Source organism: Hypanus sabinus, chromosome 23 (genome assembly GCF_030144855.1).
Source record: "Hypanus sabinus isolate sHypSab1 chromosome 23, sHypSab1.hap1, whole genome shotgun sequence".
NCBI classification, from domain to species: domain Eukaryota; kingdom Metazoa; phylum Chordata; class Chondrichthyes; order Myliobatiformes; family Dasyatidae; genus Hypanus; species Hypanus sabinus.
The window spans coordinates 56,897,099-56,923,800 of NC_082728.1; the positions used below are offsets into that span (position 1 = coordinate 56,897,099).

Genomic DNA, 26,702 nt, shown 5'->3' on the forward strand with positions numbered 1-26,702 from the left:
CACCTGACCTATCTCATTCCCTAACAGGAGATCCAACACTGCCCCTTCTCTAGTTGGTATCTCTATGTATTGCTGCAAAAAACTATCCTGCACACATTTTACAAACTCCAAACCATCCATCCCTTTTACAGTATGGGCTTCCCTGTCTATGTGTGGAAAATTAAACTCTCCCACAATCACAACCTTGAGCTTACTACAAATATCTGCTATCTCCTCACAAATTTGCTCCTCCAATTCTCATTCCCCATTAGGTGGTCTATAATACACCACTATAAGTGTTACTACACCTTTCCCATTCCTCAATTCCACCGAAATAGCCTAGACGAGCCCTCTAATCTATCCTGCCAAAGCACCGCAGTAATATTTTCTCTGACAAGCAATGCAACACCTGCCCCTCTTGCCCCTCCGATCCTATCACACCTGAAGCAACGAATATTTAGTTGCCAATCACATCACTCCTGCAACTATGTTTCACTAATAGCTACAACATCATATTTCCAGGTAGATATGAAGGAAGAGGATGTGCTGGAGCTTTTGGAAAGCATCAAGTTGCATACGTCACCGGAACCAGACGGGATGTACCCCAGGGTACTGTGGGAGGTGAGGTAGGAGATTGCTGAGCCTCTAGCAATGATCTTTGCATTGTCAATGAGGACGGGAGAGGTTCCAGAGCATTGGAGGGTTGTGGATGTTGTTCCCTTATTCAAGAAAGGGAGTAGAGATAGCCCAGGAAATTACAGACCAGTGGATCTTACTTCAATGGTTGCGAAATTGATGGAGAAGATCTTGAGAGTCAAGATTTATGAACATTTGGAGAGGTATAATATGATGAGGAATAGTCAGCATGGCTTTGTCAAAGGCAGGTTGTGCCTTACGAGCCTGATTGAATTTTTTGAGGATGTGACTAAACACATTGATGAAGGAAGAGCAGTAGATTTAGTGTACATGGACTTCAGCAAGGCATTTGATAAGGTACCCCATGCAAGGTTTATTGAGAAAGTAAGGAGACACGGGATGCAAGGGGACATTGCTTTGTGGATCCAGAACCGGCTTGCCCACAGAAGGCAAAGAGTGGTTGAAGATGGGTCATATTCTGCACGGAGTTCAGTGACCGGTGGTGTGCCTCAGGGATCTGTTCTGGGACCCCTTCTCTTCAGGGTTTTTATAAATTACATGGATGAGAAAGTGGAGGGATGGGTTAGTAAATTTGCAGATAACACAAAGGTTGAGGGTGTTGTGGATAATGTGGAGGGCTGTCAGAGGTTACAGTGGGACATTGATAGGATGCATAACTGGGCTGAGAAGTGGCAGATGGAGTTCAACCCAGATAAGTGTGAGGTGGTTCACTTTGGTAGGTCAAATATGATGGCAGAATATAGTATTAATGGTACGACTCTTGGCAGTGTGGAGGATCAGAGGGATCTTGGGGTCCAAGTCCATAGGACACTCAAAGCTGCTGCGCAGGTTGACTCTGTGGTTAAGAAGGCACATGGTGTATTGGCCTTCATCAATCGTGGGATTGAGTTTAGGAGCTGAAAGGTAATGTTGCAGCTATATAGGACCCTGGTCAGACCCCACTTGGAGTACTGTGCTCAGTTCTGGTTGCCTCACTACAGGAAGGATGTGGAAATCATAGAAAGGGTGCACAGGAGAATTACAAGGACGTTGCCTGGATTGGGAAGCATGCCTTATGAGAATAAGTTGAGTGAACTTGGTCTTTTCTCCTTGGAGCAACAGAGGATGAGAGGTGACCTGATAGAGGTGTACAAGATGATGAGAGGCATTGATTGTGTGGATAGTCAGAGGCTTTTTCCCAGGGTTGAAATAGCTGACATGAGAATGCACAGTTTTAAAGTGCTTGGAGGTAGGTACAGAGGGGATGTCAGGGGTAAGTTTTTTTTACACAGAGGGTGGTGAGTGTGTGGAATGGGCTGTGAGCAATGGTGGTGGAGGCGGATACGATACGATCTGTTAAGAGACTTTTGGATAGGTACATGGAGCTTAGAAAAATAGAGGGCTATAGGTAAACCCAGTAATTTCTAAGGTAAATAAATGTTCAGCACAGCTTTGTGTGCCGAAGTGCCTGTATTGTTCTGTAGGTTTTCTATGTTTCTAAATCACTTATCCAGCCTGTCCCTGCAATCTGAGTCATTATGTAGTCTGTTTGTCCTTTTAATTGCATGGTCACAGTGCAGTCTGCCTGCCCGTTAATCCCATGGTCATTGTGTAGACTGCCTTTCACCATAATCCCATGGTCACTGTGCAGTCTGTCTGTCCCTGTACTCCCACGCTCAATATGTAGTGTACCTGTCCCTGTAAACCTACAGTCAATCTCTCGTCTGCACATCCTTGTAATCCCACTGTCACTGTGCTGCCTGCCTGTACCTGCAATCCCAATGTTCACTGCGTGGTCTCTCTGTCACTGAGTAGTCTGCCTGTCCTTAAAATCCAACAGTCACACTGTAGTCTGCCTGTCCCTGTAATCACACAGCCTCTATGTAGCCTGCCTCGTGTTCCTGTGGTCACTGTTTAATCTGCATGTCTCTGTAATCTCTTGGTCACTCTTTAGTCTACCTGTCCTTCTAATCCCACGGTCACTATGTAGTTTGCCTGCCCCTATAGTCAATGTGGTCTGTCTGTCCCTGTATTCCAATGATCACACTGTAGTCTGCTTGACGATGTAATCCCATGGTCACTGTGAGGTCTGCCTGTCCCTGTAACCCCTCGGTCACTCAGTAGACTGTGTGTCCTTGTAATCTCATGGTCAATATACAGTTGCTCATTACTTTACTTTCACAGTCACTGTGTAGTCTGCCTGTCCCCGTAATCTGATGGTCAGGTATAATTTACCTATCCCTGAAATTCCATTGTCACCATGTAGAATGCCTATCTCTATAATCCCACATTCTTGTGTAGTCTGCCTGCCCCCAAAATCCCATGGGTATTGTGTAGTTTGCCTGTCACTGTAATCTTGTGGTCACTGCCTAGTCTACCTGACTGCGTAATCCCATGATCATTGAGTAGTCTGCCTGTCCCCATAATCCCATGGTCATTGTGTAGTCTGCCTGTCCCCATAATCCCATGGTCATTGTGTAGTCTGCCTGTCCCCATAATCCCATGGTTACTAGGTAAACAGCCTGTCCCTGTAATCCTACAATCACTGTTTAGTCTGTTTTTCCTTGTAATCCCATGGTTACTGTGCAGTCTGCCTGTCTGTATAATCCAATGGTTATTGTGTGGTCTGCCTGTCCCTATAATCCTGTGGTCACTGTGAAGTCCACTTGTCCTCATAATCCCACGATCACTGTGTAATCTCTCTCCCCAAACAATCCCACAGTCACTGTGTAGTCTGCCTGTCCCAGTAATACAGTGATCACTGTGTAGTCTGCCTGCCAAGTAATCCAGTGGTGACTGTTTAATCCCATGGTCATTCTGTAGTCTGTCTGTATTTGTAATCCCATGGTCACTATGCAGTCTGGCTTTCCTTGTAATTCCATGGTCAATGTGTGGTCTACCTGTCCCCATCATCCCACAGTCACAGTGTAGTCTGTGTGTTGCTATAATCCCAGGATCACTGTTTAACATGTCTGTCCCTATAATCCCACGGTCATTGTGCAGAATGCCTGTCCTTGTAATTTCACCATCACTGTATTCTGCCTGGTCCTGCAATCCCACAGTCACCGTGTTGTCTACCTCTCCTTGTAATCCCATGGTTATTGTGTGGGCAGCCTATACCTCTAATTGTATGGTCTCCATGTAGTGTTCCTGTCCCTGTAATCCCATGGTCACTCTGTAGTCTGTCACTGCAATCCCTCAGTCACTGTGTAGTCTGTCTGTCCCTGTAATCCCTCAGTCACTGTGTAGTCTGTCTGTCCCTGTAATCCCACAGTCACTGTTTAGTCTGTCTGTCCTTGTAATCCCAGTCACTGTCTAGTCTGCCTATCCCTGCAATCCCTCAGTCACTGTGTAGTCTGTTTATCCCTGTAATCCCATGGTCACTGTGTAGTTGGCCTGTCCCTGTAATCCTACGGTCACTGTGTAGTCGGCCTGTCTTCATAATAGAACCATAGAACACTACAGCACAATACAGGCTCTTCAGCCCTCCATGTTGTGCTGACCCACATAATCCCTAAAAAAAAAGAGTACTAAACCCACACTACCCCATAACCCTCCATTTTTCTTTCATCCATGTGCCTGTCCAAGAGGCTCTTAAATACCCCTAATGTTTTAGCCTCCACCACCATCCCTGGCAAGTCATTCCAAGCACTCACAACTCTCTGTGTAAAAAACATACCCCTGATGTCTCCCCTAAACTTCCCTCCCTTAATTTTCTACATATCCCCTCAGGTGTTTGCTATTGGTGCCCTGGGAAACAGGTACTGACTATCCACCCTATCTATGCCCCTCATAATCTTGTAGACCTCTATCAAGCCCCCTCTCATTCTTCTACGCTCCAAAGAGAAAAGTCCCAGCTCTGCTAACCTTGCTTCATATGACTTGTTCTCCAAACCAGGCAACATCCTGGTAAATCTCCTCTGCACCCTCTCCATGGCTTCCACATCCCTCCTATAATGAGGTGACCAGAATTTCACCAGAGATTTGTAGAGTTGCAACATGACCTCTCTACTCTTGAACTCAATCCCCCTGTTAATGAAGCCTAGCATCCCATAGGCCTTCTTAACTACCCTATCAACCTGTGCAGCGACCTTGAGGGATGTATGGATTTGAACCCCAAGGTCCCTTTGTTCATCCATACTCTTAAGTAATTGACCATTAATCCTGGACTCAGTCTTCTGGTTTGGCCTTCCAAAATGCATCACCTCACACATATCCAGATTGAACTCCATCTGCCATTTTTTTGCCCAACTCTGCAGCCTGTCTATATCCTCTTGTAACTTTCGACAACCTACAGCTCCATCCACAACTCCTCCAATCTTCATGTCATCCGCAAACTTACTCACCCATCCTTCCACCTCTACACCCAGGTCATTTATAAAAATCACAAATAGCAGGGGTCCCAGGCCAGATCCCTGTGGCACTCCACTAGTCACCGACCTCCAGGCAGAATACTTTCCTTCCACAACTACCCTCTGCTTTCTTCCTTTAAGCCAATTTTTTATCCAAACAGCCAAGGTTCCACTTATCCCATGTCTCATGACTTTCTGGATGAGTCTTTCATGAGGGACCCTGTCAAATGCTTTGCTAAAGTCCCTGTAAACCACATCCACTGCCCTACCCTCATCAATTTCTTTTGTTACCTCTTCAAAAAACTCAATCAGGCTCGTGAGGCACGATCTTCCCTTCACAAAGCCATGTTGACTATCCATGAGTAGACTGTACTTCTCCAAATGCTCATAGATCCTATCCTTAAAATCCTCTCCAGTAGTTTGCATACCACTGACGTAAGACTCACCAGTCTATAGTTCCCAGGTTTCTCCCTATTACCTTTTTTAAACAAGGGAACTACATTTGCCATTCTCCAGTCCTCTGGCACTTCCCCTGCAGCCAAAGAGGATTCAAAGATCATAGCTAATGCTCCTGCGATCTCTTCTCTCAATTCCCAGAACAACCTGGGGTGTATCATATCTGGCCCTGGGGATTTATCAATTATAGAACATAGAATAGTATAGCACAGTACAGGCCCTACAGCCCACAATGTTGTGCCGACCCTTAAACCCTGCTTCCTATATAACCCCCCCACCTTAAATTCCTCCACATTCCTGTCTAGTAGTCTCTTAAATTTCACTAGTGTATCTGCCTCCACCACTGTCTCAGGCAGTACATTCCATGCACCAACCACTTTCTGAGTAAAAAACCTTCCTCTAATATCCCCCTTGAACTTCCCGCCCCTTACCTTAAAGCCATGTCCTCTTGTACTGAGCAGTAGTGCCCTGGGGAAGAGGCACTTGCTGTCCACTCTATCTATTCCTCTTAATATCTTGTATACCTTTATCATGTCTCCTCTCATCCTCCTCCTCTCCAGAGAGTAAAGCCCTAGCTCCCTTAATCTCTGATCATAATCCATACTCTCTAAACCAGGCAGCATCCTGGTAAATCTCCTCTGTACCATTTCCAATGCTTCCACATCCTTCCTATAGTGAGGCGACCAGAACTGGGCACAGTACTCCAAGTGTGGCCTAACCAGAGTTTTATAGAGCTGCATCATTTCATCACGTCTCTTAAACTCTATCCCCCAACTTGTGAAAGCTAACACCCCAAAAGCTTTCTTAACTACCCTATCTACCTGTGAGGCAACTTTCAGGGATCTGCGGACATGTACCCCCAGATCCCTCTGCACCTCCACACTACCAAGTATCCTGCCATTTATTTTGTACTCTGCCTTGGAGTTTGTCCTTCCAAAGTGTACCAACTCACACATCTCTGGGTTGAACTCCATCTGCCACTTCTCAGCCCACTTCTGCATCCTATCAATGTCTCTCTGCAATCTTCAGCAATCCTCTACACTATCCACAACACCACCAACCTTCGTGTCATCTGAAAACTTGCCAACCCACCCATCTACCCCCACATCCGGGCCTTTAATAAAAATCATGAAAAGCAGAGGCCCCAGAACCGATCCTTGTGGGACACCACTAGTCACAATCCTCCAGTCCAAATGTACTCCCTCCACCATGACCCTCTGCTTGCTGCAGGCAAGCCAATTCTGAATCCACCTGGCCAAACTTCACTGGATCCCATGCCTTCTGACTTTCTGAATAAGCCTACTGTGTGGAACCTTATCAAATGCCTTACTAAAATCCATGTAGATTACATCCACTGCACTACCCTCATCTATATGCCTGGTCACCTCCTCAAAGAACTCTATCAGGCTTGTTGGACACGATCTGCCCTTCACAAAGCCATGCTGACTGTCCCTGATCAGACCATGATTCTCTAAATGCCCATAGATTCTATCTCTAAGAATCTTTTCCAACAGCTTTCCCACCACAGACATAAGGCTCACTGGTCTATAATTACCTGGACTATCCCTACTACCTTTTTGGAACAAGAGGACAACATTCGCCTCCCTCCAATCCTTCAGTACCATTCCCATGGACAACGAGGACATAAAGATCCTAGCCAGAGGCTCAGCAATCACTTCCCTTGCCTCATGGAGCAGCCTGTGGAATATTCCGTCAGGCCTTGGGGACTTATCCATCCTAATGTATTTTAACAACTCCAACACCTTCTCTCCCTTAATATCAACAAACTCCAGAACATCAACCTCACTCAAATTGTCCTCACCGTCCTCAAGTTCCCTCTCATTGGTGAATACCAAAGAGAAGTATTCATTGAGGACCTCACTCACTTCCACAGCCTCCAGGCACATCTTCCCACCTTTACCTCTAAGGTAATCCCGTGGTCACCATGTAGTCTGCCTGGTCCTGTAATCCCACAGGCACTGTGTAGTCTGTCTTTCCTTGTAATCCCATGGTTATTGTGTAGTCTGCCTGTCCCCGTTATCCCATTGTCACTGCTTGATCATCTGCCCCAATAATATCCACATACATTGAGCTGTGTGGTAAAAACAATAGTATAAATTAGCCTTTTCATGCTTTCTAATTCTTTAAACTTGTTGTTAGCGGCCTGAATGCAGATTATTTCATTAAGTATTTAAATCCAGAAGCAAAGCCCAGAGTAAAGAATCTCAATGACAAACAAGAGCAAATCTGCAGATGCTGGACACACTGGAGGAACTCAGCAGGCCAGGCAGCATCTATGGAAAGAAGTACAAACCCCATTTCCAGAAAAGTTGGGATATTTTCCAAAATGCAATAAAAACAATAATCTGTGATATGTTAATTCACATGAACCTTTATTTAACTAACAAAAATACAAAGAAAAGATTTTCAATAGTTTTACCGACCAACTTATTTGTATTTTGTAAATATACACAAATTTAGAATTTTATGGCTGCAACACACTCAACAAAAGTTGGGACAGAGTTAAAATAAGATCGAAAAGTGCACAGAATACTCAAGTAACACCGGTTTGGAAGACTCCACATTAAGCAGGCTAATTGGTAGCAGGTGAGGTATCATGACTGGGTATAAAAGTAGTGTCCATCAAAGGCTCAGTCTTTGCAAGCAAGGATGGGTCATGGCTCACCCCTTTGTGCCAAAATTCGTGAGAGAATTGTTAGTTCAAAAGGAACATTTCTCAACACAAGATTGCAGAGAATTTAGGTCTTTCAACATCTACAGTACATAAAATTGTGAAAAGATTCAGAGAACTCAGAGACATCTCAGTGCGTAAAGGGCAAGGTCGGAAGCCACTGTTGAAAGCGCGTGATCTTCGAACTCTCAGGCGGCACTGCCTAAGAAACCGTCGCTACTGTGACAATTATAGCCACCTGGGCTCGGGAGTACTTCGGAAAACCATTGTCACTTAACACAGTCCGTCGCTGCATCCAGAAATGCAACTTGAAACTGTATTACGCAAGGAGGAAGCCATGCATCAACTCTATGCAGAAGTGCCGGCAGGTTCTCTGGGCCCGAGCTCATCTCAGATGGACCGTAAGACTGCGGAACCGTGTGCTGTGGTCAGATGAGTCCACATTTCAGCTAGTTTTCAGAAAAAAACGGGCATTGAGTTCTCCGTGCCAAAGATGAAAACGACCATCCTGATTGTTATCAGCAAAAGGTGCAAAAGCCAGCATCTGTGATGGTATGGGGGTGCATCAGTGCCCACGGCATGAGAGAGTTGCATGTATGTGAAGATACCATTGACTCTCAGGCATATATTAGGATTTTAGAGAGACATATGTTGCCATCAAGGCATCGACTTTTCCCAGGACGTCCATGCTTATTTCAGCAGGACAATGCCAGACCACATTCTGCACGGGCTACAACAGCGTGGCTTTGTAGACACAGAGTGCGTGTGCTTGACTGGCCTGCTGCCAGTCCAGGTCTATCTCCTATTGAAAATGTATGGTGCATCAGGAAGAGGCAAATCAGACAACGGAAACCACGGACTGTTGAGCAGCTGAGGTCTTATATCAAGCAAGAATGGACAAAATTTCCAATTGCAAATCTACTACAATTAGTATCCTCAGTTCCAAAACAATTAAAAAGTGTTATTAAAAGGAAAGGTGATGTAACACAATGGTAAACATGCCTCCGTCCCAACTTTTGTTGAGTGTGTTGCAGCCATCAAATTCTAAATTTGTGTATATTTACAAAATACTATTAAGTTGGTCAGTAAAACTATTAAAAATCTTTTCTTTGTACTTTTGTCAGTTAAATAAAGGTTCACGTGAATTAACATATCACAGATTTTCGTTTTTATTGCATTTTGGAAAATATCCCAACTTTTCTGGAAATGGGGTTTGTACAATCGATATTTCAGGCCAAACCCCTTCGATTATAAACTTCAATGACAGAGTAAGATTTGGCATTATATTTGCAAGGGCAATGCTGTTTTACTTTTACTGATCTGTTATCAGTGCCTTATCCTCACTTACTTGTTGATGGCAGTGTTACGGGCACCCAGTATGTCTTCCACCTCAATGATCACAGTGACCGCTGTGGCTTTGCTCCACGAGCCCACAGGCAACAAAGCACTGAAGGAGGGTTTGATGCCCCAGTACAGCCGGAACCTTTCACAAATGGAGTCTCTGGAACAGGTGACAGCCACCAGGGAGTAAACCAGTTGATCAACAATTCCATCCTCATCCCACCAGCCTTAGAAAAGAAGAGGAAATCAGAATTATACTCCACAGGCACACTCAGACACGTTGCTGGCAAAGTTTTTGTTCCTGAGATATGAGATTATGAAGCAAAATGCAAACTGGGCCTTCTAAACTCAGTTAGAAATCAGAGCAAAGAAAGAAGATGATGTGACAAAAATTTCTATACAATTGACATAGAATGGTGTGTCTTCAGCATAATAAAAAGACTGGAGAGAGTATTCCAGAAGTAAAGAACTTGACAGTTAAAAATTACTGTTACAGTACAATCATGGAAAAAAGGCAAGTTGGACTGTATAATGCGTTCGAGAAATGCAGAGAATGTAAAGGATACATCTCAAAGTTAGGGAAAGGGACCACAGTAACACTGATGTAAGGAAACATATGTGGGGTTCATATTCAAACTGCATGAGGTACCAGAAATATAAAAGCTGACAAAGAAACTCTGAGAATTGCTGAAATGTTTGATTACTCCTCTCTTTAAGTACACTTCATACACCATACTGTGTCGAGTATTTGGTCCATAATGACAGATGAGGAAGCTCTTTAACTCAACAACGGTTTTTATTGTGATAAACACAAAACAGACTGAGTACCATAACTCGGAGAGAGAATCCAACCAGTCTCACACTGACGGAGAGGTGAACATCACACCCCCGGTTACAGTTAGGGTGACCCACAAATACACAAGCAAAGAACTGTATAACCCAAGCTAAGATGTAACAATAACGAACTGGAACTTCCCACCATAATCCCACAGAAGTATTTTAACACAAGAATAATACAGGTGTCCCCCGTTTTACGAACGTTTGCTTTACGACAGTAGAAGAGTTCATGCAGCCTGCCCAATGTCTTTACGATATCTCACTGTTACGAAAGACCTGTTTACCTAGTTACCTGTTTTTGCTAACAGAAGGTGTTTTCACTGTTATGAGAAAAGGCAGCACACAATAAAAGGCAGCGAGCATCCCGTGCAGCCAAGCTCCTCCCCCGGAACTGCATTCTAGCTGCCATTGCTTAAACACGTGCCTGTGAGCATCTGTGCTTTATGTTGATTTATTTTGTGCATCTGTTAGCAAGATGAGTTCTAAGGTATCGGAAAAGCGTCGAGCGGGCAGCGGGGTCCGTGGAAGCAGAGTCCTGGGCTTTGGCTAAGTGGGCTTCGGCGTAAGGGGACTTCGGTAAGCCTGTGTGATTGCTCGCTGAGGGGAAGAAGGTAAGGTCGCTAGGTGCTTTTTAGACATTCTATCAATCCAGTTCAGGTATGGGGGAGACAGTCAGAGCAGTGGTGTGCTCCGTATGCAATATGTGGGAGGTCAGGGTCAACACAGTTGTCCCTGATGACCACACCTGCAAAAGGTGCGTCCAGCTGCAGCTCCTATCAGCCCGAGTTAGGGAGTTGGAGCAGGAGCTGGATGAACTACGGATCATTCGGGAGGTGGAGGCAGAGATAGATAGGAGTTATCAGGAGGTAGTCACACCAAAAATCCAAGAAGTAGGCAGATGGGTGACGGTCCAGAGAGGCAGGGGGAGCAGGCAGAGAGAGCAGAGCACCCCTGCGGCCATTCCCATTAACAATAAGTATACCGTACTGGATACTGTTGATGGGGATGACCTACCAGGAATGAGTTGTAGTGGTCCTGCCTCTGGCACAGAGGTTGAACCCTCAACTAGAAAGGGGAGGAGGGAAGAGAAGAGAGCGATAGTTTTAGGGGACTCTATAGTTAGGGGGGCAGATAGGAGATTTTGTAGGGCAGATCGGGAGTCTCGGATGGTATGTTGCCTCCCTGGTGCCAGGGTCCGGGACATCTCAGATCGGGTGCAGGCTATTCTTGAGAGTGAGGGCATGAACCCAGATGTAGTGGTCCATGTAGGGACCAATGATGTAGGTAAGGTGAGTGAAGGGGTCCTGCTTAGAGAGTTCAGGGAGTTAGGAGTGAAGCTGAAAGGCAGGACCTCCAGGGTGACAATCTCGGGATTGCTACCTGTGCCATGTGCGAGTGAGGCGAAGAATAGAATGATTATGCACATTAATACGAGGCTGAGAGCATGGTGCAGGAAGGAAGGGTTCAGGTTTTTGGATAATTGGTCTTTGTTCCAGGGACATTGGGATCTGTTTCGAAGGGATGGTCTACATCTGAACCGGAGGGGTACTAACATTCTTGCAGGAGTATTTGCCAGTGCTGCTTGGGGGGGTTTAAACTAGATGTGCAGGGGGCAGGGATCCAGATCCAGAGGGTTGGTCAGAAGGTGCATGGGGTTAAATGTGTACAAGGTTTGGGTGATCTTGAGAAGGTCATCAAAATTCAGGGTGCAATTTGCCCGATGGAAGTTCAAGGAGCTGGGTTAGGTACAGTAGACAGTGTTTTAAGCAAAGAGAGGAGGAATGGGCTAAGAATTCTATACTTGAATGCGCGTAGTGTCAGAAATAAGACAGATGAGCTTGAAGCTCAGATGAAAATGGGGAACTATGATATTGTTGGGATAACGGAGACATGGCTACAAGGGGATCAGGCCTGGGAATTGAGTGTACCAGGGTATACGTGCTATCGTAGAGACAGAAATATGGGAAGAGGGGGTGGGGTGGCCCTGTTGGTGAGGAATGAGATTCAGTCCTTAGCAAGAGGTGACTTGGGAACAGGGGAAGTAGAGTCTGTGTGGATTGAGCTGAGGAACAGTAAGGGTAAAAAGACCCTAATGGGTGTTGTGTACAGGCCCCCAAACAGTAGCGTGGATATTGGGTACAAGTTGATTAGGGAGTTAACATTGGCATGTGCTAAAGGTTATGCAGTCATTATGGGAGATTTCAACATGCAGGTGAACTGGGAGAATCAGGTAGGTGCTGGACCCCAGGATAGGGAGTTTTTGGAGTGTCTAAGGGACGTATTTTTGGAACAGCTTGTGCTTGAGCCAACCAGGAACGAGGCTATTTTGGACTTGGTGATGTGTAATGCACAGGATTTAATAAGTGATCTTGAAGTAAAGGAGCCATTAGGAAGTAGTGATCATAACATGATAAGTTTTTATCTACAATTTGAGAGGGATAAGGGCAGATCAGAGGTGTCAGTGTTGCAATTAAATAAAGGAGACTACGGAGCCATGAGGGAAGAGATGGCCAAAGTTAAATGGGTGGATGCCCTGGCAGGAAAGACAGTGGATCAGCAGTGGCATAATACAAAAGATGCAAATGCAGTTCATTCCAATGAGAAGGAAGGATTCAAAGAGGGGGAAGGGGCCACAGTGGTTGACAAAGGAAGTCAGAGATTGTATAGCATTAAAGAAAAAGAAGTATGACAGGGCTAAGATGAGTGGGAATACAGATGATTGGGAAAGTTTTAAGGAACAGCAGATCTGAACTAAAAAAGCAATACGGAGAGAAAAAATCAGGTATGAGCTCAGTCTAGCCAGGAATATAAAAGGGGATAGCAAAAGCTTTTTTAGCTATGTGAAGAGAAAGAAGATAGTTAAGAACAATGTTAGCCCCTTGAAGAATGAATTGGGAGAAATTGTTATGGGAATCAGGGAAATGGTAACAGAATTTAATGCATACTTTAGATCTGTCTTCACCAGGGAGGACACAAGCAATCTCCCAGATGTATGGATGGGCCAGGGTCATAAGATATCAGAGGAATTGAGACAGATTGACATTAGGAAAGAAACTGTGATGAGTAGACTGGTAGGACTGAAGGCTAATAAATTCCCGGGTCCAGATGGTCTGCATCCGAGGGTTCTAAAAGAGGTGGCTCAGGAAATTGCGGATGCATTGGTAATCATTTTCCAATGTTCCTTAGATTCAGGATCAGTTCCTGAAGATTGGAGAGTGGCTAATGTTGTCCCACTTTTCAAGAAGGGAGGGAAGGAGAAAACGGAGAACTATCGCCCTGTTAGCCTAACGTCAGTTGTGGGGAAGATGCTTGAGTCCATTATTAAGGACGAAATAGTGACACATCTAGATGGCAGAAATAGGATTAGGCCGAGCCAGGATGGATTTACCAAGGGCAAATCATGCTTGACTAATCTGTTGGAGTTTTTTGAGGGTGTAACAAGGATGTTAGACAAGGGTAAGCCAGTAGATGTTGTGTACCTAGATTTTCAGAAGGCATTCGATAAGGTGCCACATAGGAGATTGGTGAGTAAAATCAGAGCTCATGGCATTGGGGGCAGGGTTTCAACATGGATAGAAAACTGGTTGGCAGATAGAAAGCAAAGGGTAGCAGTGAATGGGTGTTTCTCAGACTGGCTGGAGGTGACTAGTGGGGTACCACAGGGCTCTGTATTGGGACCACAGCTCTTTACGATTTATGTCAATGATTTAGATGAGGGCATTGAAAACTATATCAGCAAGTTTGCTGACGATACTAAACTGGGTGGCAGTGTGACATGCGAAGAGGACGTTAGGAGAATACAGGGAGACTTGGATAGGCTGAGTGAGTGGGCAGATACTTGGCAGATGTCATTCAATGTGAATAAATGTGAAGTTATCCACTTTGGAAGCAGGAACAAGAGGGCAGAGTATTGTCTGAACGTTGTAGAGTTAGGTAAGGGAGAAATGCAAAGAGACCTAGGAGTCCTAGTTCACCAGTCAATGAAGGTGAATGAGCAAGTGCAACAGGCAGTGAAGAGGGCAAATGGAATGTTGGCCTTTGTTACAAGGGGAATTGAATACAAGAGCAAGGATGTTCTTTTGCATTTGTACAGGGCCCTGGTGAGACCACACCTGGAATATTGTGTACAGTTTTGGTCTCCAGGTTTAAGGAAGGACATTCTGGCAATTGAGGAAGTGCAGCGTAGATTCACTAGGTTGATTCCTGGGATGGCAGGGCTGTCTTACGCAGAGAGATTGGAGAGATTGGGCTTGTACACGCTGGAATTGAGGAGATTGAGAGTGGATCTGATTGAAACGTTTAAGATAATTAAAGGATTTGATAGGATTGAGGCAGGAAATATGTTCCAGATGTTGGGAGAGTCCAGTACCAAAGGGCATGGATTGAGAATAAGAGGTCAGTTATTTAAAACAGAGTTGAGGAAGAGCTTCTTCTCCCAGAGAGTTGTGGAGGTGTGGAATGCACTGCCTCGGAAGACGGTGGAGGCCAATTCTCTGGATGCTTTCAAGAAGGAGCTGGATAGATATCTGATGGATAGGGGAATCAAGGGATATGGGGACAAGGCAGGGACTGGGTATTGATAGTGAATGATCAGCCATGATCTCAGAATGGTGGTGCAGACTTGAGGGGCTGAATGGTCTACTTCTGCACCTATTGTCTATTGTCTATTGTCTAAAAGCCTAAAAGAGCTCATAAGGCTGTTACACTTAGTGTAAAACTAGACATAATAAAGAGTTTCGATCGTGGTGAACAAAGTAAGGACATAGTGAGTTTGGTTTGTGGAAGTTGATGAAGATGATGTTGAAGAGGTTTTGGCATCTCATGACTAAGAACTGAGAGATGAAGAGCTGATTCAATTGGAAGAGGAAAGGATAACAATCGAAACTGAACACAGTAGCGAACAGCCCAAAAGTGAAGTCGTCCAGGAACTGAACGTGAAGCAACTGCGTGAGATTCTCACTGTGATTGACAACACTGAAATGATTGCAGAAAAGTACCACTTTAATTTTGAAAGGGTATGTAGGTTTAGGGCATATTTGCAGGATGGTTTGAATGCTTACAAAGAACTCTACGATAGAAAATGCGCGAGGCTAAGTGGTCAAGCATACTGCCGTTTTTCAAGAATTCCACATCAGCCGCAGCAGATGATTAACCTCGACCTTCAACATCGAGGCAGGTAGACATTGAAGAAGATGACCCGCCTGCCCTGATGGAAACAGACGACGATGAGATGACACCCCAGTCTCCTCTACCTCCCACCACCCCAACCTCCAGCAACTCAGCCTAACACACCATCATCAGTGTGCTCGCTGTCTTCCAGTGATACTACACTGTACATACATTATCTCTACTTTATAGGCTGTGTATTTTTATGTGTTATTTGGTGTGATTTGGCAGCTTCATGGCTTAAAGGTTACTGGAGAGAGTGTCTATGCTGACTGCGCTTGCGCCAAGTGTTTCTGCCAAGAGCGCTTCGCTTGCGTGAGATTTTCGCTACGGTGGACAGAGCTGCAATGATTGCAGAAAAGTATTTCTACTTTATATAGGCAGTGTATTTATCATAACATTCCTGCTTTTACTGTATGTTACTGTTAGTTTAGGTTTTATGTGTTATTTGGCATGATTTGATAGGTTATTTTTTGGGTCTGTGAACACTCACAAATTTTTCCCATATAAATAAATGGTAATTGCTTCTTCACTTTACGACATTCCAGTTTACGAACCATTTCATAGGCATGCTCTATCTTCGAATGGCGGGGGAAGCCCGTAAACAGTACTGGTCATTAGAAATGCAGGAGCAGGCTGTCGACCATGCCCCCACCTAGAACGTTACACTGCCCCCACCAGAGAGGTCAATCACCCCTGGCAACCCCAGGATCCATAGCAAAGTCTAAAGGTCCTGGTGGGCGTCAACACTGCCACCTGTTTGTGTGAGACAAACCCGGGTTCACTGCATGCTGGAACAGTTTGGGGGGGTTAAGATCGCTTCTGCTCTCTCCGCCTCGCTGGGTCAGCGGTGGCCAAGGACTGACACTGTGCCAGCTGGTCCCAGTGCAGCATGACTGCCTTCTGCCATTCAGGTAACCACCCCTGATATACCACATCTGAGATGCACCTCTTCCAGCGGCTTCCAAGCTTGGGGGTCAGTCCCTTCTTCCGGCAGGGGTTGTAGACCCCTACTGGAGTCCCCATTGCCACCCCGGACTGTTGGGGCCAGGCATCTTCTGGGACCTACAAGTGTCACAGCACTGCCGAACAACTCCAGGTATTCCCTGTACCAGGCCAGTAGAAGCGTTCACGCAGCCTGCCCAACGTCTTTGTAACTCCGAGACAGCCAGCCCCCACCAGCCCTTGCACCGACCGCAGCCCCATGGCGCGGAGCCCCCGGGGGACCACCAGCTGTCACCATCGGACACCTCCCACCGGCTGAACAGCAACCTGCCGTGGACCTCCAGCATTCCCCACTCCGAGTTTCGGGCTTTGGTCTCTGGGTCCAGGTCTGCCCACCCCATCCATCGTCCCACACTCAGCTATTCCCTCACCCGGGCCAACACGGGATCGCTCACCTGTTCCCTGCACAGCTGCTGGTCCACGGTGGGGAGGACGCTGCTGCCTCTCACTTGAAGCCAGTGGCTCGGCTGTGTTGCGTTGGGCCCTGCCGCGGGCCGCTGTGAGACCGCTTTCTGGAGCTGGCCTGCCGGAGAGCACCGAGGTAGTCTGGCCCCCGACACATCCGCACGTCCAGGCCGAGGATGCAGGTCGGCGAGCCACATCTCGTGTTCACTCCTCTTCTCTTGCAGCGCCGCACAGTTAGACTGCCATCGTTGTCCACCCAGGCGGGGATGGCTTGGCCATGTTGGGGAGAACACCGGAACGGATGATTGTGATGGTTGACCCGGTGTCCACCAACGCCCGGCATCTGATGCCCTCCACCACGCAGTCCACGTATTAGCCTCGCCCTTCAGCCAAACGGCCCACCCGGAGGGGCGGCAACGAAGGAGTTCCGCTGGAGGACTCGGGTGGCACTCCCTTCACGGTGTTTTGTGGCGCGGTGCCGGTGCGGGACAGTCCCGGGCCAAACGACCTGCCTCACCGTGGCCGGCATGGCACTGGTCGGACCCGCCTCACGGGCTCCTCCTCACCCTCGGTGACACAGACCGGGTTTGCGGCATGTGGGGCGATGATCCCTTCTGCTCTCTCCGCCTCGGCCGCTGCCGAAGGTGCTCCGGCGTCAGCGCCTTTACCAAGGCATGGAGGGCAAGCTGTTCCTGGGGGTAACCCCGCTGAGCACGGTGGTGAGATCTGCTGCAAGCGCCCCCAAGTTTCCTCCCACAGTTGCTTCCGCCCACAGCCTCTGCTCGAAACGCCGGCGTTAGGTCTCCTTCCAGTGCCAGGGCAAGGTGCACTGCCGTCTCGGTGGGGCTTCACCCGTTGTGCCATGCAACCAGTTTGACTTGCACCAGGTAAGGCTCCAGGCAGCTGGTACCATTGCATCTGGGGATCTTCAGGGTAGACCTTGAGGCGCAAATCGTCGAGGCCCTCCGATCTTCCTGTCGCTCCAGCGGGGGCTGCCATGGTGCCTGTCCTCCCATGGCTACGGCGTCTTGGGTTCCCCGGTGCGGGTCGCTACGGAGGCAAGTGATGCGCTCCACTCTACCCACGGGTTGGGGAGCCTGGGTACGCTCGCTCCGTGGCACAATGCTCGGTTCCCAGGTCCTCCCTTCGAATTCCATCTTCACCAGCCCTGCCCGTGGGCATAGGGGTAGCATACTGCTCGTCCCTCGATTTTCCCTGGGTCTTAAAGCACTTTATCCACCGTTGTAGCTCTGCAAGCTCGCCTTCGATTTCGAATGTCACTCTTGACATCAATGTGGCGAGCATTTGGTCCATAATGACAGACGAGGAAGCTGTTTAATTCAACGGTTTTTATGGTGAATCTTTTAAAAATAAAATTATTTACAATGAACCATTCAATGACTTTCAATCCATTACAGAGGTTTCCTCTACATTCTATAGATTTCCACACTTCCAGCCACTCGTGAGTTGCTCTGATGTTTTACAGACCATTGTTGAGGGGTACACTCCCTGCCACCCTACCCCTCAACTCCCGCAGGAGAAGAACCCTAAGCTGTGGTCCTTCCCCACTGGGCCCTTGCAGTGGCTACACCAAGTTTCAGTGCACCCTCAGCATGTACTCCTGCAACCGAGAATGCGCCACTGACATCTCCATGTGCTGGTAGACCATCAAGTTTCGGCATGGACTAGAAGGGCCGAGATGGCCTGTTTCTGTGCTGTAGTTGTTATATGGCAGCAACGATCAGCTGACTGGGGTGTTGCGTGGGAGTGGGGCCAGAACCATCCTTCGTAGCCAAGGCAACAGGTAGAACCTGGGCACATAGTGGTACTTTGTGTCCACATACCTGGGTTTCACACACAACCTGATGCAGCCACACATGAAGCTGGCTATCAGGGTGAGGGCGATATTGGGAACGTTTTTGCCCCAATTGTCCAGGGACTTGTGCATGGTGGCCCATCTGACCCACTCCATCTTGGATCCCCAGACGAATCTGAAGACGGCTCGGGTGATTCCCAAGCAGTAGGAGCGGGGGGGCGGGCCATACTTACGCCAAGTACAACAGACCTGAGAGCACCTCACACCTGATGACCAGGTTCTTGCCCGTTATCAATAGGGAGCGCCCTCCCCACAGTCCAAGTTTCTGTTTCACCTTGGCAGTCCGCTCCTGCCAGTTCTTATTGCATGCCTTGGCCCCTCCGAACTAGATCCCCAAAACCTTCACGTGATCAGCCCTGATGGTGAAGGGGACACTGGATCATTCGGGCCAGTTGCCGAAGAGCATGGCTTCGCTCTTCGTGTGGTTGACCCTGGCCCCTGACTCCTCCTCAAACTGTTTGCAAATGCTGATCAGTCTGTGAACTGACCTCGGATCAGAGCAGAAAATGGTGACATCGTCCATGTACGGGGAGGTTTTGACTTGGATCCCTCCACTGCCTGGCCGTGTCACCTGATGGCAAAGGGTTCTATGCAGCACACGAACAAGACAGGGGAGAGAGGGCAGCCCTGCCTGACTCCAGACCTGATGGGGAAGCTGTCTGTTTCCCACCCGTTGACCTGGACTGCGCTACAGATGTCCGTGTAGAGAAGTCTGATCCAATTCTGGATTCCCTCCCCAGATCCCATTTTGGAGAGTACATCCGCCATGTACATGTGCGATATCCTGTCGAAGGCTTTCTCCTGGTCCAAGCTGACCAGGCAGGCGTCCACCCCCGTCCTGCACATAGGCGATGGTGACCCTCAGCGCGAGGCTTTCCGAGATCTTCCTGCCCGGTACTGCACAGGTTTGGTCCGGGTGAATCACCTGTTCCAGGGCAGACCTGACCCTGTTGGCGATAGCTTTGGACAGGATCTTGTAGTCCACATTCAGGAGTGAAATGGGCCTCCAATGTCTAATGTCCTCCCTCTCCCCCTTCTACTGGTAGATGAGGGTGATGATGCCCTTCCTCATGGATTCTGACATGCAGCTGGCCAGAAGCACAGCATTATATACTTCCAGCAGGTCAATTCCACAGAGTCGAATACTGGTAAGCCGTCGCTTCCGGGAGTCTTACCCGACTCAAAGGAACGGACAGAGCCAGTCAGCTCGTCCAGGGTCAGTGGCTGCTCCAGACTCTCCCGCTTGCCATCGTCTAAGACCTGCATAATAGACGACAAGAAGTTGCGAGAGGCTGTGGAGTCTGTGGCCTTTTCTCCATACAGACCGGCATAGAAGGATGTGCAGATCCTCAGTATGTCTGTCTGTGAGGACGCGACTGAGCCGTCCTCTTCCTTAAGGCTGTGGATCACAGAGCTCCCCCTGTGCACCTTTTGGAAGAAGAACCATGAGCACGTTGATCGGAAGATGATCTTGGAGGATTCGGTGGCAAAGTGCTGGGCTTGCCAGCCTTTCTCTTCCCATAATTCCTCCCTGACATCCACCCCCTCGACTGCAGAAGGAGGAGTTGCTGTATCTCAGTCTGGAGTTTACGCAGTTCGCACTGCTCCTGTCTTGCTTTCTGGATATCCTTGCGGATGAAAAACCTCGATGTGCTCCTTGGTGGCTTCCCACCAGTGAACCAGGGAATCAAAGAAGGCTTTCAAGGTTCTACAACCTGTGTACTCTTTCTTATTGTGATTAGCACACAAGAACCCAACCAGTCTCACACTGATGGGGGAGGTGACCATCACACACCCTGGTTACAGTTCGGGTGACCCACAAACACACAAGCAAATAACTGCATAACCTGAGCTAAAATGTAATAATAAACGAACTGGAACTTCCCACCATAATCCCACAAAAGCATTTAAAATGCAAAAGTGGGCTGTCGACCACGGTCCCACCCAGAACATCACAGTACTTTTGTTATATTTCAATAAATATTGCATTTTCTGAAAGGGAGTGAGTCCCTTAGCTTAAGTTTAACATCCTGACAATATCTCCATGCTTCTATCTTCTGAAAAAAATTTGTCCCATTGATACTGTTTGTTTCCTGGCTTGATGTGGATGTCACTTGTTGACTCAGTTTAATCGCTTTGCTCTCTCCACAGTCTCCAATGGATTCATTTCTGACCAAGTCATTAGCATACAACTCTCCTGCATTCTCCTGAATATCTCTCGAAGGGATTATTTTTGTGCTCACTTCCCTCTCCTATTTTAAGGAAAATATTTCTTTTTACCTGAGAGCTGTTAGATGGTGTTCGCATGTGAGCTCTACAATGTAGCCTCCCTTTTAATTTGAATAATAATTTCATTTCTGCATCAACTGTTCTGTTTTTTTACTCTCCCCTCAAGATTTGACTTAACTAAGCTGAACTGTGTTATGAATCTAATGTGCATTGAGTTCACCTCCAGTATATGCAATTGCGGAATGTGACATCCTGCTGAAGTTCAGCAAAAATCTCACTGATCAATGTATCCTCATTAAAGTTCAGCACCATTGTAATATTTGTTCCTTCAGTGTTTCTTTGTCAATTCTCACTGACCCCTCAGCTGCACCACTTGAATAATCTGGCATCTAATAATGTATGTGTTTAATTATATTTTGTTTCATAAGACAGTCAGACAGAAATGAATGAAAGGATGTACAGGTATTAGAAAGGAACACTTAAAAACCATTGCAAATTTGGACATAGGATCAGATATGAAATTCTATGCATTTAGTAACTTTAACTTCATTTGCTTGTTGATTAAATCATAGACTTGGCATTCTGTGTGCAGTCTAAATGTCAGATTTGCAGTATCCAACAGATCTTTCAAAGAGATTATGTACATACTGAATTTATAACTCACATTCTGGAGTTAGAGATCTCCACTATATCTGAATGGATTAATGGGATTATTTAACATTTGCTCTGCTTCACTAAACAAGAATTGATGATATGGTATTTGCTAACATGCAACATGTTTCTGAACCCATTTCACTGATCTATCAGCAGCTTTCTTATCCCAGTGCACAAAACACACCCAAAATTCTTCCACCAGCTGCAGTGTATCTGTGTAGCTTCATTCGTCCCTGGAAGAAATGTGTCAATCATCAACCAAATAATTTACCCAGGAACCTTCCAAGTAATGGCCAACCCTCTTCTTCAGTAGAGTTTTGGCTGGATGTTCTTTGCTGTGTCCATAATCGGGGTTGGTCACAGCTGGTGCACAGAATGTCGCCAAACCAATTAACACCCCCAGTAAGTCATCTTTTTTCAACTAAAAGTCTATATTTTCTCTCATGTGGGGCTTGTTCTTTATTTTTCCAACCCTTGTTGCCAATTTATAACATGTACGAATTTTTAGTCTACACAATGATAAGAGACACGGGCAAGGGCTACATATTCCATTCATTCCAAATATATTGCACATGCCCTTAACTTAGTTGAACCACATAAAGTACAAGATAGCATTGTGATACACTGGTAACTACCCAGGTGCATCCCTGACCACAGTCACTGTCTGTGTGTAGTCTATACAGGGAGCGTTGTGATGCACTGGTAATTACACAGTAACCATGGACTGATTCCTACACAGCTTCAGAGACTCAGCTTCATTCTTGACTGTGCAGTCTGTACATTCTCTTCATGGCTATGGAAGTTTCCTTAGAAGCTCCACCCATGCCCCAAAGATGCTCTGGCAGGTTAATCAGCCAAATGAAAATATACTTTGGCAAAAAGAACCAAAGGGGAGTTATTCGGCACATGTGAAGAGAATAAATAAGCTAACATGAATTGGAAAGAAGGGAATATTACTGACGGGAACTCACATTGACTCAACGGCCAGATTCTGTGTTGATCTGATAAGTCTGTGGCAAACCTTGCCAAGTCTTGGTCACTTGGAACTTCCTTCTCAAGGTTGGTGAATTGAAGATGAAGATGTAACCAATTAAATATTTTTAAAAATCAATGCATTAAAGTTCCACAACAAAATTCTTTCTCAGCTAAAGCAGGTTAACATAACATAATAAGGACTCAGTCCTCCAGCAGTGGCGGGATCTCCCTGTGGCCACACACTTCAATTCCACAGACCACTCCCACTCCAACATGTCTGTCCATGGCCTCCTCTACCGTCAAGATGAGGCCACACGCAGGTCGATGGAGCAATACCTTATCTCCCGCCTAGGTAGCCTCCTACCTGCCGGCATGAACATCCAACTCACAGACCTCCGTTGATACCCCTGCCCCCCCCCACCCCCATCCCTATCTATTATCTTAGTCTGGTTCTCTTTTTCCCCCGTCACTATAATCTCCCCCTAGTCCTACCTTTCTTTCTCTTTTATTTCCCATAATTCTCCTAGCCCATTTCCCTCCAACCTATCACTTCCCAGCTCTCTACTTCATCCCTCCCCCCACTTCTTATCCCCTCTCCACCATCCCATGTTACTTCACTCCTGATGAAGGGTTTCGGCCCGAAACATCGTCACTACCTCCTCCCATAGGTGCTGTCTGGCCTGCTGAGTTCTGCCAGCATTTTGTGTTTTTATTTATTTCCAGCATCTGCAGATTCAGTCGTGAGCATAATAACTAAAAACTTGCCTTAAACAAAATCATCAGAGGAGGAGTGCAGGTGGAAGGAAGGAGGTCGGAACTAGTAGTAACAATCAAAAATAAATCTCTAGTTACCTGTGCAATTAAAAGTAAGAGGGGTTTCCAACAGATAGAGAGCTTGTTCTGGATGGATGGTACAGTGTCCCCCACTGGGAGGGTAGTTAGGGCTCAGAATGATACGGGAGAAGCCTGAGGTTTCCTCTTCAAGATCAGTTATGTTCAAGGTGAAAGTGTAGTTGACTCCATCTTGGAGGACCCCCTGTCGAATGACCAGGTTAGCATTCGAGTCTCCTGTGGAGGTGGTTTGGTTGTCTAAGATCAAAGGGTGGCCATCAGGATTCTGAACCGTCCACTTGTACTACAGGGAAAATGAAATATGAATAACACTAGTAAATAGGCTGACCACAGAGAAAGATGCAGAACAGCTAGCCCTTAGAGTAATTAAATTCCAATCCTTATGTGTTATCAATTATGGAGAATGAAATCAATAATGTGCAACTCCACAGAGCCTTTCACAATCTCAAGACATCCCAACAGTGCCTCGCAGTCAGTACTTTTAAAGTTAAGTTGTAATTTGGGAAATACAGGAGCTAACTAGGGTACAGTAGACCCCATAGCAAAGTAAATAGAACTATAGAACATTACAGCACATGTGCCAAACCATTTTTCTGCCTAGTCCCACTGACTTGTACCTGGCCCATATCCCTGCAAACCCCTCTCATCCATGTACCTGTCCAAATGTTTCTTAAATGTTAATAAAAGTGAACCCGCATTTACTACTTCATCTGGCAGCTCATTCCACACTCTCACCACTCTGTGTGAAGAAGCCCCCCCCCCCAATGTTCCCTTTAAACATTTCCCCCTTCACCCTTAACCCATGTCCTCTGGGTTTTTTTTCTCCCCTAGTCTCAGTGGAAAAAGCCTGCTTGCATTCACTCTATCTATACCCATCATAATTTTATAAACCTCTATCAAGTCTCCCCTCATTCTTCTACGCTCCAGGGAATAAAGTCCTAACCTATTCAACCTTTCTCTGTAACTCAGTTTCTCAAGTCCCAGCAACATCCTTGTAAACCGTCTCCGCACTCTTTCAACCTTATTAATATCCTTCCTGTAATTAGGTGACCAAAACTGCATACAATACTCCAAATCCGGCCTCACCAATGTCTTATACAACCTCACCATAACATTCCAACTCTTATACTCAATACTTTGATTTATAAAGGCCAATGTATCAAAAGCTTTCTTTACAACCCTATCTACCTGTGATGCCACTTTTAGGGAATTATGTATCTGTATTCCCAGATCCCACTGTTCTGCTGCATTCCTCAGTGTCCTACCATTTACCTTGTATGTTCTACCTTGGTTTGTCCTTCCAAAGTGCAATACCTCACACTTGTCTGCAGTAAACTCCATCTGCCATTTTTCAGTCCATTCCTCCATCTGGTCCAAATCCCTCTGCAAGCTTTGAAAACCTTCTTCACTGTCCACCACACCTCCAATCTTTGTATCGTCAGCAAATTTGCTGATCCAATTTGCCACATTATCATCCAGATCATTGATATAGATGACAAATAACAATGGACCCAGCACACAACTAGTCACAGGCCTCCACTCAGAGAAACAATCCTCCACTACCACTCTCTGGCTTCCCCCACTGAGCCAATGTCTAATCCAATTTACTACCTCTCCATGTATACCTAGCAACTGAATCTTCCTAACTAACCTCCAATGCGGGACCTTGTCAAAGGCCTTACTGAAGTCCATGTATACAACATCCACTGCCTTCCCTTCATCCACTTTCCTGGTAACCTCCTCGAAAAACTCTAATAGATTGGTTAAACATGACCTACCATGCACAAAGCCATGTTGACTCCCCCTAATAAGTCCCTGTTACTCCTTCTGATAATTTACCTACTACTTACCGGCCTATAGTTTTCCGGATTACATTTGAAATAATGACTACATTTAGTTATAAAGTTGTCTCAGGCATAGACGTTGGTTGGGAACATTGGAGAGAAATCAGCAGCTCACCTCTATTATTATAGCCTGAGTTTCTTTCACAGACCTCGAACATCTTGTGATCTCTGATGCACCACAATGGAATAGCACCCTGGATTACAACATTCCTCTTAAAGGGCACAATGGACACATCTTCAAAATGGCAAAGACCTGTGGGGACAACCCCAAAAAAGAAAGCAACACGGCGAGTGGGAATGCTTACCAATAACTGGCTGCTGCAATTGGCACACCTTCCAGCCAATGAGACATGCGTACTCCTGCTCACTCCATAGCTCCAGCGGACACGGCAGGAGATACACTCCAAAAGCACGCTCGGGATCTTTCCAGCTTGGACCAGAACCTGCATGTTAAAATGTCACAGTCAGCACAGACACATAGGGACTGACACAGAGAGTCAGATACAATACTACACAGATACAGCACTAGATATAGGCTCTGCAATCTTCCATACTGGGTGAGACCAGACCAGCACTGACACATGACTGTTCAATACCTGTAACAGACACCACAGTGACCAACACCAAGCATACTCTTATGAACATTGTTACATATGTTCAGAAATAGGCAGAGATTGAAGATTAAGCAACACACACAAAATGCTGGAGGACCTCAGCGGGCCAGGCTGCATCTACAGAAAAGAGTACAGTCAACATTTCAGGAAAAAACTCTTCAACAGGACTGGAGAAAAAGAGATAAGACAGGTAGAAGGTGGGGGGAGGGGACGGAGGAATACAAGGTGATTGGTCAAACGGGGGATGGTGTGGGGAGGGTGATGAAAAGAGCAGGAAGGTTGATTGGTGAAAGAGATACAGGGCTGGTGAAGGAGAGGACCTCTCACCCCCCCCCCCACCCCAACACCTTCTAACTCTAACTCATCTTTTTTTTCTCCAGTCCTGCTGAAGTGTCTTGGCCCAAAACGTCGACTGTACTCTCTTCCATAGATGCTGATTGGCCTGCTGAGTTCCTCCAGCAGTTTGTGTGTGTTGCTTGGATTTCTTGGTTATGAGAGGATTGAAGATTAGTTTTATTTGTCACATGTACATTGAAACAGAGTGAAATGTGTTGTGTCAATTCAAATCAGTGTGAATTATGCCACCTCCTGACCAACACTAGAAACACTTGACCAACAGAAAGGGCTGAATCAAGGCTGTTACTTTAATATTTTACATACTAATTACAATATCAGCAATGACCCCCTCTTTTGTGAAGCAAACTCAGAACCCTACACACTATCCCACAAGTAGGTTATTTTTCCCATATCAGTCCCAACTCTCTCCTTAGTCATTTTGTTGTGATTTCT

At 46.3% G+C, this 26,702-nt stretch overlaps 1 protein-coding gene across 1 annotated transcript in view; it reads right to left on the bottom strand.

The window, feature by feature from the left end:
- Positions 1 to 26,702, bottom strand: part of pkd1b (polycystic kidney disease 1b) — a 472,814-nt gene that overhangs the window by 384,560 nt on the left and 61,552 nt on the right. Inside the window, exons 12-14 of the mRNA XM_059949028.1 lie at positions 25,605 to 25,742; positions 23,456 to 23,738; positions 9,464 to 9,683 (exon numbers count right to left, since the gene is read on the bottom strand). Of these exons, the coding sequence (XP_059805011.1) occupies positions 9,464 to 9,683; positions 23,456 to 23,738; positions 25,605 to 25,742 (641 nt within the window). The remainder of the gene's footprint in view (positions 1 to 9,463; positions 9,684 to 23,455; positions 23,739 to 25,604; positions 25,743 to 26,702) is intronic.